Genomic DNA, 15,348 nt, shown 5'->3' with positions numbered 1-15,348 from the left:
TCCACAAAGTAAGTTTCCCACTCGTCCCACAGCTAGCAAACCTTATATTGAGCGAAGCGACTGTGCGTACGTGATAGAGCAATGATGTAGCATGGCGCATGCACTAAAGGCACTTCCCGCGTTCTCACAGTAGCATCGTTGTAGCTGTTGAAGATGGAGATTCTTATTCCAGCTCCCGCCGACTGTGAAGTGCGGTCAGTGATAACGCTAGGCCGCACACGGCTCGACGGACAGCAAGTCTCCTGCAGGAGTTCAGCTGGGAGGTGTTTAATCATCCACCCTACAGCCCGGACCTCGCTCCCAGTGATTTCCATCTTTTCCTACACCTCAAGAAATTCCTGTCCGGTCAGCGTCAGAGTTTTGAGAATGACAGAGAGGCGGAGATGGTTGTCACACAGTGGTTCCAATCCCAGGCGGCAGACTTCTACGACACAGGTATTCAAAAGTTGGTCCCACGGTATGACAAATGTCTCAATTCCGGTGGCGAATATGTTGAAAAATAGCTGGACACTTGCTGTATCTGTTGCAATAAATATTTCCATGAAATTGTGTTTTGTTTCTGTAAACGGCCCCAGGGAAACTTACTTTGTGGACGCGCCTCGTACATGAAGCCAAATTTTTGAAACATACTGACCCCAAGGTGATCACTGGTTCAAAAGCCACGCTATCACAGCCAGTGGTCTACACCTCTGTCACTTTTTGTATAAAATTTTGGCATCAAAAGTATGGACTACTCATGCATACAACATCCAGCAGATGAGATTATTAATGCAATTAGGACACCTGACTTTTTGACTCTGCTTAAAATTACCTAATGAAATTTTATATAACATATCTTACCATAATACATACGAGTTTTACCTCTAGAGTTAAAATCTCATTATCACACACTGTTAGAAGAAGTAATTATAAAAACAGCACAAAATGCAGGCTGAAGATTTTGATCAGTGAGAGAAATGAAGGTATTTTAGTAACTGGAAACTGAAGATCTCCTGAAATCTATTCAAACTTACAAAATTAAGTGGAAATATCATTACTTCATGTTTTTTATGAGTACCATACTTACACGAATATAAGCCATGTGTCACACCTGAATTTTAATAAGAAAATAACAAATAAACCAACTCATTCATAAGCCGCATCAGATTTTTTAATTTTCCCTAAGTACTAGTCAGATTAAAACATCATGGTGAGTCTGGGTTGTTGCGTCGTGTACTCTGGTAGAAGTTTACCGACGTTTCAGAGCTCATAGCCCTGATGATGGAGGCATCAAGGACCTCCGAAATGTCAGGAAACTTTTACAAGACTACACGATGCAACAACCCAGAAGACAGCCATATTCTCCGAAAGGTACGTGTATTAGAAAAAATTAACTGAACGCAGAACAACTGATGACACTAGAGATTAATCAAACTTAAATTTAAGGAATAAATACTTTTGCTTCTTACCTAGAACAAGCCGACTTCCTCCAACTGCTAAAATCCCACACTGTGGTGGGTTTATAATGGCACTGAACTCATCCACACCATACATTCCGAGGTTTGACACCCTTCATGAAACAAAATATCATTGTTAAATAAATATATGGCTTCTGCCACCCTATGCAAAATTACATTTAAAATGTATTTTTAAAGCAAGAAAATAAGAAATACTCTCAATTTCTAAAACGTTAAGTTCTGAGAGAATCCTCTAAATTATCACTGACTGGTGCGGCAAAATACAGAAATAAAAATTAAAACAGCTTGGTTTTGGCCATTAATAGAATCAATAAATTTGCAAAAATAATGGAACTATCTTTATGTGCCCTTTTCTGCAGTTAAAGGTGCATAGAATCTCGGGCTTTTGAAATGCTGAGATCATGAACTCAAATGCTTCTTGGGCACCCTGAACTTCAATACTACAGTCATTCTGCACGTGACATGACAGCCCACTAAGGAAGATACAACATGGTTTGCTTGAGAATTCTGTTTTAGTTCGCGCAAGTAGTGATGGCACCTAAATGCGCGATGTGTATGGCGAGAGAGGGGAGTTCATTAGTACTGGGAGTTGCACAGCCTCATCTGCGGTGACACATCGATCTAAAGACAGCTAAAGCTACAAACCAAGTGAAGCTGACACCCCTCTAGCGCGTGCTTCGGACGGGTCCACCTCAATCGACCAAAAAAACAAGTCCTTTGCGCTAGTGCCAGCACTTCTCGCTCGGCCTCTATCTGATCCCTCGGGAAAATCCAGAAAATAAGATTATTGAAGAAACCGTCTTTGAGCAGTTAACTACTGAGTACAGATAGGGATGTCTTCCGTTATCTACTATAAAAATTCGTGATTTGTCGTCTATCAAAAAATGACGTCATCAAACAATGTTACGTTATATTTGTTTACTCGGCACTGTTCTACCAACACAACAATGCCGAGTAAACAAATGACTTGAGTAAGACACTAAACTAACCCCCCATTCGGGGGGGTTGGTTTAGTTTCTTACTCAAGATTTTAAAATGCAACCAACCCCCCCGAAGGGTCAGGGCGCGAGCCCGCCTGGAGCCGTCGCCGGTGCAGATCTTGGTGGTAGTAGCAACCAACCCCACCTAGCAATTGATAACAGATCTACAAATTATGTGACTTTGACACTTGTACAATGACAACAACAAAAGCAGCAATGACATGATAAAGGTGGTCACGCTTTGTACGCAGTAACGCATAATACATTGATCTCTCACGATTTATATAACAATTTTCAAACTTAGAAAATGCTGTGTTGAGCTCCTGCAAGACGTACGTGCCGAGTTGACGGGAATTACTGCAGAATATTCACTGAAATAAATTTAACCTGGATACGGGGTGATATTTAGACACAGTTGACGGGTGATTTGATTGAAGCACATCAAACATAAAAGTGTCCTATTTTTCAAATGCATGTCTCCCTTTCAGCCACTTGCATGTCCATGTTCAGGGCATACACGTCCCTTTTCAGCCTACAGAGGCTAAACATAAATGCTTTTTGGACCACGGTTACTTAAGACTGAAATCAGTGTTTACATGTAAAATATCTGAATTCTTACGTAAAAGTGCCGCCTTGAAATTCATGAGGTTGTAATTTTCCGTCTCGGGCCTTCTTAGCTAAATCCTGAACTGTTGCTGAAATCTCTTCAAGACCCTTTGCATCAGCTGCTTTCACGATGGGCGTTATGAGCCCATTCTCTGTAGCTACTGCCACAGAAACGTCAATATCGGCTGGATGTACTACCTGCAACGATCACGTCAACACAAAAAAAATTAAATATCATAAATATGTTTATGTAACTGCCTGTAGTCTGTTCATAAACTGGAAGAATAATCATTAAATCAACTTGTCTCAAAAAGGGGAACCAGGTATGAAGATGGCTGTCTTCTGGGTTGTTGCGCCACAGAGTCTGGTAAAAGTTTTCCGACGTTTCAGAGGTGCTTGCTGCCTCCGTCAACAGGGTGACATCACAGACATCATGTCGTCTGGGGTTAATGGTGTGTGCGTGCAGTACCCACTTGGAGATAAAGATGACGAAAGGGGCAGGATACATGACGGCTGAGAATACATATGTGGTCATTTTTTAGATACCACATGAATATTTTGCTAGAAGTCAATGCCAGAATTAAATGGGAGGATATTTTCAAAGCCACCACTGGATAAAAGTGTTTTCTGAAATCAGTGGCGATTAATATTGATATTCGTCAACTGACAAAGGTGTCACAGAAGTATGACTCATTTCTGATACAGAAGCTTCACTGTGATATTGAGTACTAATTAGTGAACATGAAATTAAGGGTGATAACTCACTGCCCAGGCCGGTCACATTGGCCGTGCTGTCTGAGGCGTATGTCTCGTGCGCTTGGACACTGGGACCATGAGTTCAAAACCCACTTAAGGCATGTTTGTCCACGTCTTTCTGCATTCTGCTCTCCTGCGTACAGGCAGAGGCCTTGTGACGAGATGATCACTCATTCAAGGAGTCCGACCAAACGTCTAAATAGATCAAGTAACCTCCCACATGCGAGGAGGCCAAGGCCCATGGGGGCTGTAGAGCCACAGTGGGGGGGAAAACTCACTGCCCAGATGATGGCGGCAGCAAGCACCTATCAAAAATGAGTGAACTTCTACCAGACCATCTGGCACAGACGACAAGGGCATCTTATTATCTTTTAAATAAGCACAGAATGAGCTCTGTATCTCAACTGGGGCCGAAGTTATGCCACTTTTTGTAAGACAACTTGTACCCAAAAAATTAGTTTCTTCAGCAAATTCTCAAAAATCTAGTGGCCATGAGCAGTAAAATGTGGCAGAGACGCTTATCGCCACTGGGAATACATTCTAACAAAAAACCATTCGGAGCTGAGGGCGTCGGGTTGGAAACATCTCTTCGACGAGTTGATTTCATGCAGAATGACTCGAAAGTGAACTGCACGGCACTGGGTCGTAGTCGTGTCCAAAGACAAGTTTTGGTACGTGTAGCGTAAGAACGTTCAGAGAATGTCAGATAGTAACACTAATAATGACAACCTACCTGTTCTCCCTTATAAAGGGCATTGACTTGAGGACACTGTTGTAGGGCCAATGCAACTGCTTTGATCACAAAGTCATTGACTGATAATTTTATTCCATCTTCCTTCAGCTGTTTCCTCAAAGCGATAAGTTTATCAATTGTACAATCAGAAACTCCGTATGCATGTGGTATGGTTGTCTGAAAGAAGAAGGAAAGTTAAAACACATCAGAACATGAAGATAGCTGTCATCTGGGTTATGCTGCGTAGTCTTGTAGAAGTTTAGTGATGTTTAAGAGGTCCTTGCTGCCTCCATCATCAGGGTGATGAGTGTCGCCAGCAAGGACCCCTGATATGCCAGTAAAATTCTACCAGAAAACATGGCGCAACAACCGAGAAGAAAGTCATCTTCAAATTCACCGCCGTTAAAACCTCAAATCTTTTACGTCTGGACCTTATATCAAAATATACAGAATCAGCATCGTTATGAGCGAAATATCACACCTGAAAACAACAATTACGCTACACTTTGCCATTGAGCAGTTACTAGGGTAGCAGCGAAATCAAGTCAAAGTGAGGCCTATTTGTATTTTAAGATCTGAAAAATCAAGAGCTGTCGAAATTAAGCCATTAACAGAATGTCTGATTAGGTTCAGTGTTTTATTTAACACCCTAAATTGGTGATAAATGCTTCCCATCAACTTCTTACGAGTTCACTGTTTATATTCATTCCATCAAAACGCATTCAATACCGCACGTATATTAACACAGACTGAGTCAAGAAATATTTTATATCCCAATATGAAGCTTCAGGTCTGTGTTGAGAATAATAATTTATTCAGCAAACACATAAATAACATGAAATAAAAACACAAGACTCCAGTAACGATGCTGGCTTACAACGCGTATGTCCACGTCCCATCAACTGCATGCACAGCAAAACCATAATGTAAAAATATGACATTAAAAAATTTTAATTACATTAACAAATCAAGAATTCATTCACAAAGAAATTGAGGGAATGTCTGGTCCTGATCTAAAAATGTAGAGATTAGAATATACAAAATTATAATCACATCATTTTGTATGGGTGTGAAACTTGGTCTTTCACCCTGAAAAAATAGACAGACTGAGGAAGACGGCTATCTTCTGGGTTGTTTGCGCTGTGAATCCTGATGATAGAGGCAGCAATGACCTCTGAAACATCAGCAAACTTCTACCAGACTACACGACGCAACAACCCAGAAGACGGCCATCTTTATATTCGCTGATGTAAGAACATGAAATCTCAGACTGCGGAAAATATTTAGACCTGAATATGAGGAACTAAAAGGTGCCTGAAGTGAAGTGAGGAGACTATATAAGCATCAAGGATTCACTGGTCATGAGAGAGTCCTGTGGTAATCGAGCAACAAATTCCTTTGATTTATCCATATGAATGTCATTACGATACATATAAATAAGTAATGATTGCACTTCTGAATCCGTCCTATTCACTTCATTTTCATCGTCCCATCCCAGTTCATATTCCATGATTTGGTGCCCAAACAAGAGTTGAGGAACTTCGTAAGCTGAGAAATGAATAACAATAATAATATAAGTGACCAAATCTTATATATACTGAAATTTTGCAGGAGACACTGATGATGGTCCAGTATCACTGAAAGGTGTTTTTTTCCCTTAATAAACTGCAAGAGTAGCGAATAAAGGATGTTAATGATCGCGAACAACATGGTACAAGAGGGGATATTCTTCTCGACTACGGGTCTACAGTTTTAATGCTCGATAAGAAGGTGAAGTGCAACTGCATACTAGCCTTGGACTCGGTGAGCCTCTTTGCGATTGTTCTCCTTATTCCAGTTAACTCGATGTCAGTGTATCCATCCCCGTCTTGCCTTCGGACACTTGGTTTTGGAGGCTTCGCTGCTGCTGCTGCTGCTGCTTTTGGCACTGCTGGTAGAGGAACTATATGACAAAAATATTATAATAATAATACATCTCTACGAAAATTATTGATGTACGAGGCGCGTCCCAAAAGTAAGTTTCCCTGGGGCCGTTTACGGAAACAAAACACAATTTCATGGAAATATTTATTGCAACAGATACAGCAAGTGTCTAGCTATTTTTCAACATATTCGCCACCGGAATTGAGACATTGGTCATACCGTGGGACCAACTTTTGAATACCTGTGTCGTAGAAGTCTGCCGCCTGGGATTGGAACCACTGTGTGACAACCATCTCCGCCTCTCTGTCATTCTCAAAACGCTGACGCTGACCGGACAGGAATTTCTTGAGGTGTAGGAAAAGATGGAAATCACTGGGAGCGAGGTCCGGGCTGTAGGGTGGATGATTAAACACCTCCCAGCTGAACTCCTGCAGGAGACTTGCTGTCCGTCGAGCCGTGTGCGGCCTAGCGTTATCACTGACCGCACTTCACAGTCGGCGGGAGCTGGAATAAGAACCTCCATCTTCAACAGCTGCAACGATGCTACTGTGAGAACGCGGGAAGTGCCGTTAGTGCATGCGCCATGCTACGTCATTGCTCTATCACGTACGCACAGTCGCTTCGCGCAATATAAGGTTTGCTAGCTGTGGGACGAGTGGGAAACTTACTTTTGGGACGCGCCTCGTACTTACGTAAATCTGTGAAAAAAGAAAAAAAATTTCCACTTCAACATCTGTTTTACCCCTCTTGGAACGCACAACAGCAAGTCACTGGACCCTATCCTGAGCAAGATGAATCCAGCTCACAATCAAACACCTTTCTTCTTGCACCCTTCAGGAACTACAAGCTTCCGAAATAGTTTGCCAGTTTCTGTGCCACGAGTGCTATGTGCTGTCTACTAAAGAAGCATCTGATCCGCAAGCTTCGTTGTCCAATAAATATTCACATCAAACCCACACGTTTGTAGGATTTGAGGTTTTCACGGCGGTGAGTCCAAAGATGGATGTCTTCTGGGTTGTTGCACCGCGTAGTCTGGTAGAAGTTTACCGACGTTTCAGACGTCCTTGCTCCCTCCATCATCAGGGCAATATATTTGTACACAGACAGCAGAATTTCTCTGTCCGTAGGTAAAATGTGACAGGAAGTTTGGTTATGGGTATGACGATGACCATGGGACCTGCGCTGGTGCCATGAATGATGGTGGCTGAGTTTTGGACACTTCTATGCCCTCATGACTCAATCAGCTTCAAAGTTGGTGTATAAAGTATTAAATTACTTCAAGTGTGAAGCAGACACCATTTTTATATATATTTCTGCACCACCTGCCTTCAGTCATGACGGTCTGATTGCAGAATTGAGCATTTATACCTTAGCCAATCAACAAGAATATTTGAGGGCAAAGTTCCTGCATTGTCCTTAAAAGCACTAAACAAAGGATCATAATTATCTGTGTCGCACACTGATGAAAAAGATCTGATTCACAACAAATTCTAGTAGTGGTAGACTCTTGTTAGTATGGTAATGAACATTCTGGTTCCACAGAAGCCAGGTAATTTCTTGACTAGTGGAGTAATTATCAGCTTCTCGAGAAGGAGTCTGCCCCATGAAGTTAGTTACACAACTGTTTGACGTCTACTGGTCACACACGTGATAACAGGGTCACACGCAAATAAAATTCTCTCTCCTGCTGCCTACGACTAGCGTTCAGACAGATTACCTGGCTCTCAAATTATATTACGGAGTTCAGAGTTTTGGTAAATCACGTTAACAGCATTCTCAAAATTATTTTCATGCAAAAATTATTTAATGAATTCACACGTCACATATTAGAGGTTAGCTCTGTATCATCTATTGTAATCACATTTATTTTAAAAGAGCTATTACTTGTGGATTAACTGACCTCAAATCAATGGGCTTTTAACAGGACTAAAATTAAATCAGAAAACATCTCATTTATACGATTACCTTCCTTTGGCGCTTTTGGTTTAAGTTTATTGTCTGCAATATATTTCAGTACATCTCCTTTAAGAAGTTTCCCTTTATGGCCAGTAGCAGTTACGCGGCTGGATTGCAAGTGATAGCGTTCCAACAGCACGCGAACTGCAGGTCCTAAAATCCTGTACAACAAGAAATTAACAACGTTCAAACTGATATTCACAAAAAACAGCAATTTCTGAAACTACATTCTTCACCTATCTTCCAGGTATTTAAAGTAAAAATACAGTAGACAGAACAGTGTTACCAATCTCAAACACATACGAGGTGCGATCGGAAAGTTTCCAGACTGTGTCAATAGAGGGCGAACCGGATGTAGTACGAGCTTCTGCCGCTGGGGGGTGCGGCCTACATTCATAGTGAATCAGTGTGCCAGCCGGCATCATCGAATTAGCATTTGTTTCTTAGTTACGGGCGTTTTGGTAGTGCATTACGCCGACCCTCCTGCGATTTCGGAATGGCGTGTGCATCAAATTTTGCCAAAGACTACGGAAACCTATGAAATGCTAAAGAAAGCATTTGGGGAGTCCGCAATGGGTCGTGCACAAACTTTTGTGTGGCATTCACGTTTTAAAAATGGCCGAACCTCTGTCGATGATGACGAGCGTTCTGGACGACCATCTTCGAGCACAACGCCCAAAAATGTTACGAAGATTCGGCAGGCCATTCACGAAGATCGACGTCGTACCATCAACGACTTGTGCGACATTGTTGGGACAGGCTATGGGACCTGTCAGCTGATTCTAAAGGAAGAACTCCACATGCGACGCATCCTGTCTGAGGACCAGAAGCAGAATCGACTTCTCGTTTGTCAGGAGCTCAAAGATCTTGCAAGAACCGACCCCAACTTCCTTTCTAAGCTCCGTGTGACTTCTTCCTCTTCCCAAAGATGAAAATTCAGCTAAAGGGAAGGAGATTTGAGACGATAGAAGAGATTCAGGCAGAATCGCAGATGGTGCTTGACAGGCTGACAAAGAAAGATTTCCAGGGATGCTTCCAGGCTTGGCAGCGGCGCTGGGATCGTTGTGTTCACTCCCAGGGGAACTACTTCGAGGGTGATGGATGAATTTAATACCTGAGATAAGTGTACGGGTTTTTATAGGCGCAGTCTGGAAACTTTCCGATCGCACCTCGTACTTCATAGATTATTTGTGAATCACCAAGCCACAAAAGATCAACTAACTTAATATAGGATTTGAGACTTTCGCGGCGAGTACAATCAATAAAATCTTCTCGGGCAATCAGCCGCGTCAACTGGTTACCGTAGTAAACCGACGTTTCGGGAACCAACTCTGTCCCCATCATCAGGGTTCTGATGTGACTGGATACCTGAGAAGTCACCTGCCTGGGACCGGTACTCTTGTTTGGACCCAGGCCCAAGGAGCTAGGGGGCGGAGTCAAGCGCTCGGTTTGTTTGGCTCTGCTTTCTACCTGGCGTTTCGCCAAAATTTCTCAACATGTTAGTCACAGGATACCATGCTGGTCTAAAGGTGAAATCTCGGTCCCTATTAAAGTTGTTGGGATGCAGCCTGATCTCTATGGCTTCCTTTACAAGTCGGTCCCCCTAGCTCCTTGGGCCTGGGTCCGGACATGAGTACTGGTCCCAGGCAGGTGACTTCTGAGGTATCCAGTCACATCAGAACCCTGAGGATGGGGACAGAGTTGGTTCCCTGAAATGTCGGTTTACTACGGTAACCAGTTTACGCGGCTAATTACCCGAGATCTTATTCAACTAACTTAACTTTACCAACGAACATCAGACCTTAAAACTACTAGCAACAGGAAACAAAATTCTAGCAGAATATATACGTGATGGTGCAAACGCAGAACCGTAGTTTTTATGTTACACTGCGGATTCCCAAGGCGAGTGGTTAAGTTTGTCAGGCTGACAATGCAAGAAGCGGTGTTGTGACCTTGGCTGCCTGCGGAGAATGCCAGAACGCGCCACTGCTTACTATGTGCAAATGGCATCTCAAACTTATGACCTGACAAAACTGCAGTGTAACTCTTGTGCCAGAGCGTACATAAAACTCACTCTGTTTCAGCAGTCGGTTCTGTCTTTGCACTTGGTGCCGATGGAGGTGGCGGCGCAGATGGCAGTGGCGCGGCAGATGAAGGAATCTCAACATTCTTCCAATCTTCTCCTGGTGCCACCATGAGAGCGATTAGCGCGCCTACTTTTACATCTCTCACGTCTTCTTGAACCTGATAATATAAGAGTACTCTGTATGTCAGCAGCTCCGTGCTACATTTATGAACTACAGACTAAAAACATGCTGCTCTGTTTACACCACAACTTTAATAACAGTGAGTTTAAAAAATTACTCTGATAAAATGATGTGAAAGTTTCTACAATGATCTGAACTGCTCGACTTCTCCTTGTGGTTACTACAGAGTGAAGCAAAGATTAGGAACAACCATTATTTGATTTTCTTGTTGTTTTATAATTAAATTTGGTGATTTCAAATGGCCACCACAAATCCCAGACTTACAGAATGAAACAATTAACAGTGATTTATTATTAAGGGTAAGGGTATAAAATGGAATTCAAGTTAAGCCGAAGAAGAATTACTACAAAAACATTATAGAGAGTACCTTACAAAATATAGGGTAATGAGACCTTTTACCTACTTTGAATTCAATTTACAACAAAAGTATAATCTTAAACCTCCAATATCAAATTTGTAAGACAAACAGTTTGATGTGAAGATGGCTGTCTCTTGGGTTGTATCGCCATCTAATCCGGCAGAACTTTACGAATGTTTCAGCGGTCCTTGCTGCCTCCATCATTGGGCAATCTCTGAAAGGTCGGTAAACTTCTACCAGACTACGAGGCACTACAACCCAGAAGACTCACCGCCGTGAAAACCTCAAATCCTACAAAGTGTGATGCAATGGAATCAAGCGTGGCATACCAAAATCTTAGCAAGTACACCTTCTTCTTCAGTCTCAAATGACATAACTGCCTTATCGGTCTGTATGTCGCATAGCACGTCTCCGGGGGCAACTGGATCACCCTCATTTTTCAGCCATTTTAAAATAGTGCCGTCAGACATTGTTGGCGAGAGTGACGGCATTTTCACTTCTTGCCCTGTAACTGTAAGGTAAAAGTAACGCAAACATTACTTACTTTAATTTTTTATCAAAATCAGCATCTTTAAATTCATGCCTCCACTACGGCTTAGTAATTTTATCTGCAGAATATCGTACAATTTACATATCTACCATAAAATAAGTCACAAACCTTAATTTGCTTAGATAGTTCACAGTAAAAATCTACATAATTCACACAGTTAAGTCTGAATATACATACTTAACTCTAGAAATCTTTGAAATTGTAATACATTGTATTTCACGTGTTCTTAAAATATTATGCCAAACGGAAATGTGACCAAAAAATTACATACATTTTCGGTAAAAAAAAAATGTTCGTAACAAACGAAGGGTATATGCAAAAGGCAAAGGTGAGTTGTAGCTTAGCCTAAACACCATGCCACAAAGACATACAGGGCTGTGTAGGTAAAACTCCACTCAGTCTTGAGACTTGACACTTAGAATTGAATGGTAAGCTTCATTGAATAAAAATTTCCTTGGATATTATCCATCGTCTAGTAAATATAAAACGTAAAACGACGTTTCGGAGATGGGACTCTATCTCCGTCTTCAGGTTCCTACACAGTTATCTCCGGATAGGGATTAGCTATATCTAGTGGGCCCAACTGTGTAGGAACCTGAAGACGGAGATAGAGTCCCATCTCCAAAACGTCGTTTTACGTTTTATATTTACTAGACGATGGATAATATCCAAGGAAATATTTATTCAATTGACTCTTCACCATCGTCAAGAAGTTTTAGATATGGTAAGCTTCATGCAGAAACAGAAACAGCAGCACCCCCCCCCCCCCCCAATACACAAAGGAGGATGCATGGGCTGTAGACTGACTTGCTGGAAGGAGAACAATGTGGTGTATCACTGTCATAAGGATGTGTGTGGATGCAATGAATGCCACAGAACTATGCAGTACATTCACACAGCCAAGTTAAATTTAAAGTTATTGCCATTTTAAGAAATTCCTCCACAAGAAAAATCTTTCAAACAACATACGGCAGATGCCTGTACAGCACTGACAAAGTGAAGTGCGGCATTCCACGAATACAGAGGAGACGATCAACTATAAGAAACGATTACTGCGCAAATAATACGTTACTTAATACTGCATACTTCTCACGTTGGACGCAGGAAATCAAAACAGCTCTGCGGAACACAACATTTTTAAGCAGCAAATCACAATTGGAACACTTTCTGTGGTCGAGTGAACATGCTGATTAAACTCACCTTCGTAAAACCGGTTTTGATAATCTTTAGAAAATGAGATTCAACGACCAGCTGAAATTAAGTGGGGAATAATTTCTCTCATATTTTTATCCCTTGCCCCCTTTCTGCCTTTCTCCATTGTCCCTTTCCTCATCAGTTTCTTCCTGCCTTTCTATCTTATTTCTTTCTCATTCCTATTATTTAATATCCACCGCCCACATTAGATGTACTTTTGACAGTGACTTGTAAAATGGAACACTTTGCAATGTAGCATCGTTACTGATCCTTGTAGTGCATAAAATGCGCACACACACAAACATGGTCAATCACAGTCTCTATCCCATTACATATACGAGACTTGGCAACTGGTAATTTAAAAACCACAACATTTAAAAACATTTTTCAACACTAGTCTGACCTACTGACATCATTAAATAAACCACAAAAACAAAAAAAATATACAAATTATTAAAATCACTTTTTATCTATCACTCAAGAAAGGTTTTGTACTTCCATTACATAAATACTGTTCTGTTCTTTTCACAACCTACCATATTACACACACAAGAAATACATGTGCGTGTTGGTGTGCATGCGCACACGTGTATGTAGGGAGAAATGATTTATGAACTTCCTCATGAACAGCTGGTAAAAAAATACTTTCCCATTAAGTTCCATAACATTATCTGAAAATTGTTTAATTCAGTAAACATTTATGCCACTGTCATACCATTTATTTTCATCCATTCAAAATATCTATACAAAAGAGAATATGTCCTGATATTACCATTAATCTTCAGTACAGATTTAGTAAAGAAATCATTTAGAAGATGTCTGTCTTCTGGGTTGTCACGCTGTGTAGTCTGGTCGATGTTAACCAACGTTTCAGAGGTCATACTGCCTCCGTCATCAGGGCGATGAGTATGAAGATTTCTGTCTTCTGGGTTGTTGCGCTGTGTAGTCTGGTCGATGTTAACCAACGTTTCAGAGGTCATACTGCCTCCGTCATCAGGGCGATGAGTATGAAGATTTCTGTCTTCTGGGTTGTTGCGCTGTGTAGTCTGGTCGATGTTAACCAACGTTTCAGAGGTCATACTGCCTCCATCATCAGGGCGATGAGTATGAAGATTTCTGTATTCTGGGTTGTTGCGCTGAATCATCGCCCTGATGACGGAGGCAATATGACCTCTGAAACGTCGGTTAACATCGACCAGACTACACAGCTCAACAACCCAGAAGACAGAAATCTTCATACTCTGATGATGGAGGCAGTATAACCTCTGAAACGTTGGTAAACATCGACCAGACTACACAGCGCAATAACCCAGAAGACAGAAATCTTCATACTCATCGCCCTGATGACGGAGGCAGTATGACCTCTGAAACGTTGGTTAATATCGACCAGACTACACGGCGCAACAACCCAGAAGACGGAATTCTTCATACTCACCACTGTGAAAACCTCAAATCTTACAAATCATTTAGAATTTAATCTGATGATGCTCCACAGCTCCAGAAGTGGCTAAGATCATCTGAAAGGGCATGTGTCCTGCATATGTCATAGCACGTCAATAGTTTAAAAAAGCAATTTCAGCCTACGTAATCTTACTTTTAATTCTGGAAGTTCTTAATTTCAAATCCCAATTACTAAGTGGATTGCTGATAATATGTTGTAAACAGATGAACACCCTTCCAGAGTGTGCGATCTGATACACAGGTAAATTACTAAAATAGTTCATTAAACTGACAATTTTTATAACATCCGCATTTCTGAGGCTGCTTATGCAATCAAAGCGGCCAATTTAGCTCTGCGTTACCATATCCGATCTGTATTTGAAATGATTCTGTGAAAACAGCAGAAAGGGAAATTGGCTATCCATATTGTTTATGGTTTTCCTCAGTTCCTCCACGAATGTGGAAGTTTCGTACCTTCAAACAAGATACAAATGCTCTTTTACAAATATCTCAAACTTTGACAACAAATGACATCTGCAACTGATAAAGCATCACTATATAATTTACAAACAAAGAAGTCTGATGAATATCGTAAATGAAAGACTACATGCGTTAGATATGAATTAAAATGCATGACACAAAATAAAATGTGCAAAGGCTTCGAGTAACAAAAGTAGCAGAACTTGCTTATGCTTGGCAAAACTTCACGCAGCAGCGTATGCGTAATTTATTCTACGTGAGTACTGGATTATGGGTGAGTGGCAGAGGTCTTTCTGGGAGATTTGCAATTACATATCAGATGTTTCCAGTGTCTTACTGGTGCTTCAGTGATTTAATTAAATACCAAAATGAGGTACGCACTGCACTCTGCATTACAGGGTAAAATTATGAAGAACCCATTCATGCTCAATTAAGTAACTTGTATTGCCATTACCCCCAGATCCTGGTTTCGATGCCGGTTCTGACGGCGGTCGTGGTGGCGCTAAAGACGACGCATCAGATGATTTGGGGACTTCGACAGACCTCCAGTCTTCACCCTCAGCCACCATGAGTGCTATAACAGTTCCTACTTTTATATCTTTAGCATCCTCTCGAACCTGTAGAGTATGACGTTGCAATAGAATGTGT

General features: G+C 41.4%; 1 protein-coding gene across 3 annotated transcripts in view; it reads right to left on the bottom strand.

The window, feature by feature from the left end:
* The window catches only part of LOC110840336 (uncharacterized), a 139,662-nt gene that overhangs the window by 887 nt on the left and 123,427 nt on the right, over positions 1 to 15,348 (bottom strand). For all 3 annotated transcript variants that reach the window (XM_087360753.1, XM_087360754.1, XM_087360752.1), the window contains 8 exons: positions 15,155 to 15,317; positions 11,366 to 11,547; positions 10,486 to 10,655; positions 8,421 to 8,572; positions 6,326 to 6,474; positions 4,533 to 4,709; positions 3,057 to 3,241; positions 1,449 to 1,549 (listed from right to left, as the gene is read on the bottom strand). In XM_087360753.1, coding sequence (XP_087216879.1) covers positions 1,449 to 1,549; positions 3,057 to 3,241; positions 4,533 to 4,709; positions 6,326 to 6,474; positions 8,421 to 8,572; positions 10,486 to 10,655; positions 11,366 to 11,547; positions 15,155 to 15,317 — 1,279 coding nt within the window. The remainder of the gene's footprint in view (positions 1 to 1,448; positions 1,550 to 3,056; positions 3,242 to 4,532; positions 4,710 to 6,325; positions 6,475 to 8,420; positions 8,573 to 10,485; positions 10,656 to 11,365; positions 11,548 to 15,154; positions 15,318 to 15,348) is intronic.

Source organism: Zootermopsis nevadensis, unplaced genomic scaffold (assembly GCF_977971745.1).
Source record: "Zootermopsis nevadensis isolate Lab colony 2312 unplaced genomic scaffold, Znev_1.0 Znev_ptg000046l, whole genome shotgun sequence".
Taxonomy (NCBI): Eukaryota; Metazoa; Arthropoda; class Insecta; order Blattodea; family Termopsidae; genus Zootermopsis; species Zootermopsis nevadensis.
The sequence above is the reverse complement of the archived record's forward strand: the minus strand, read 5'-3'. Positions and strand labels throughout refer to the sequence as shown.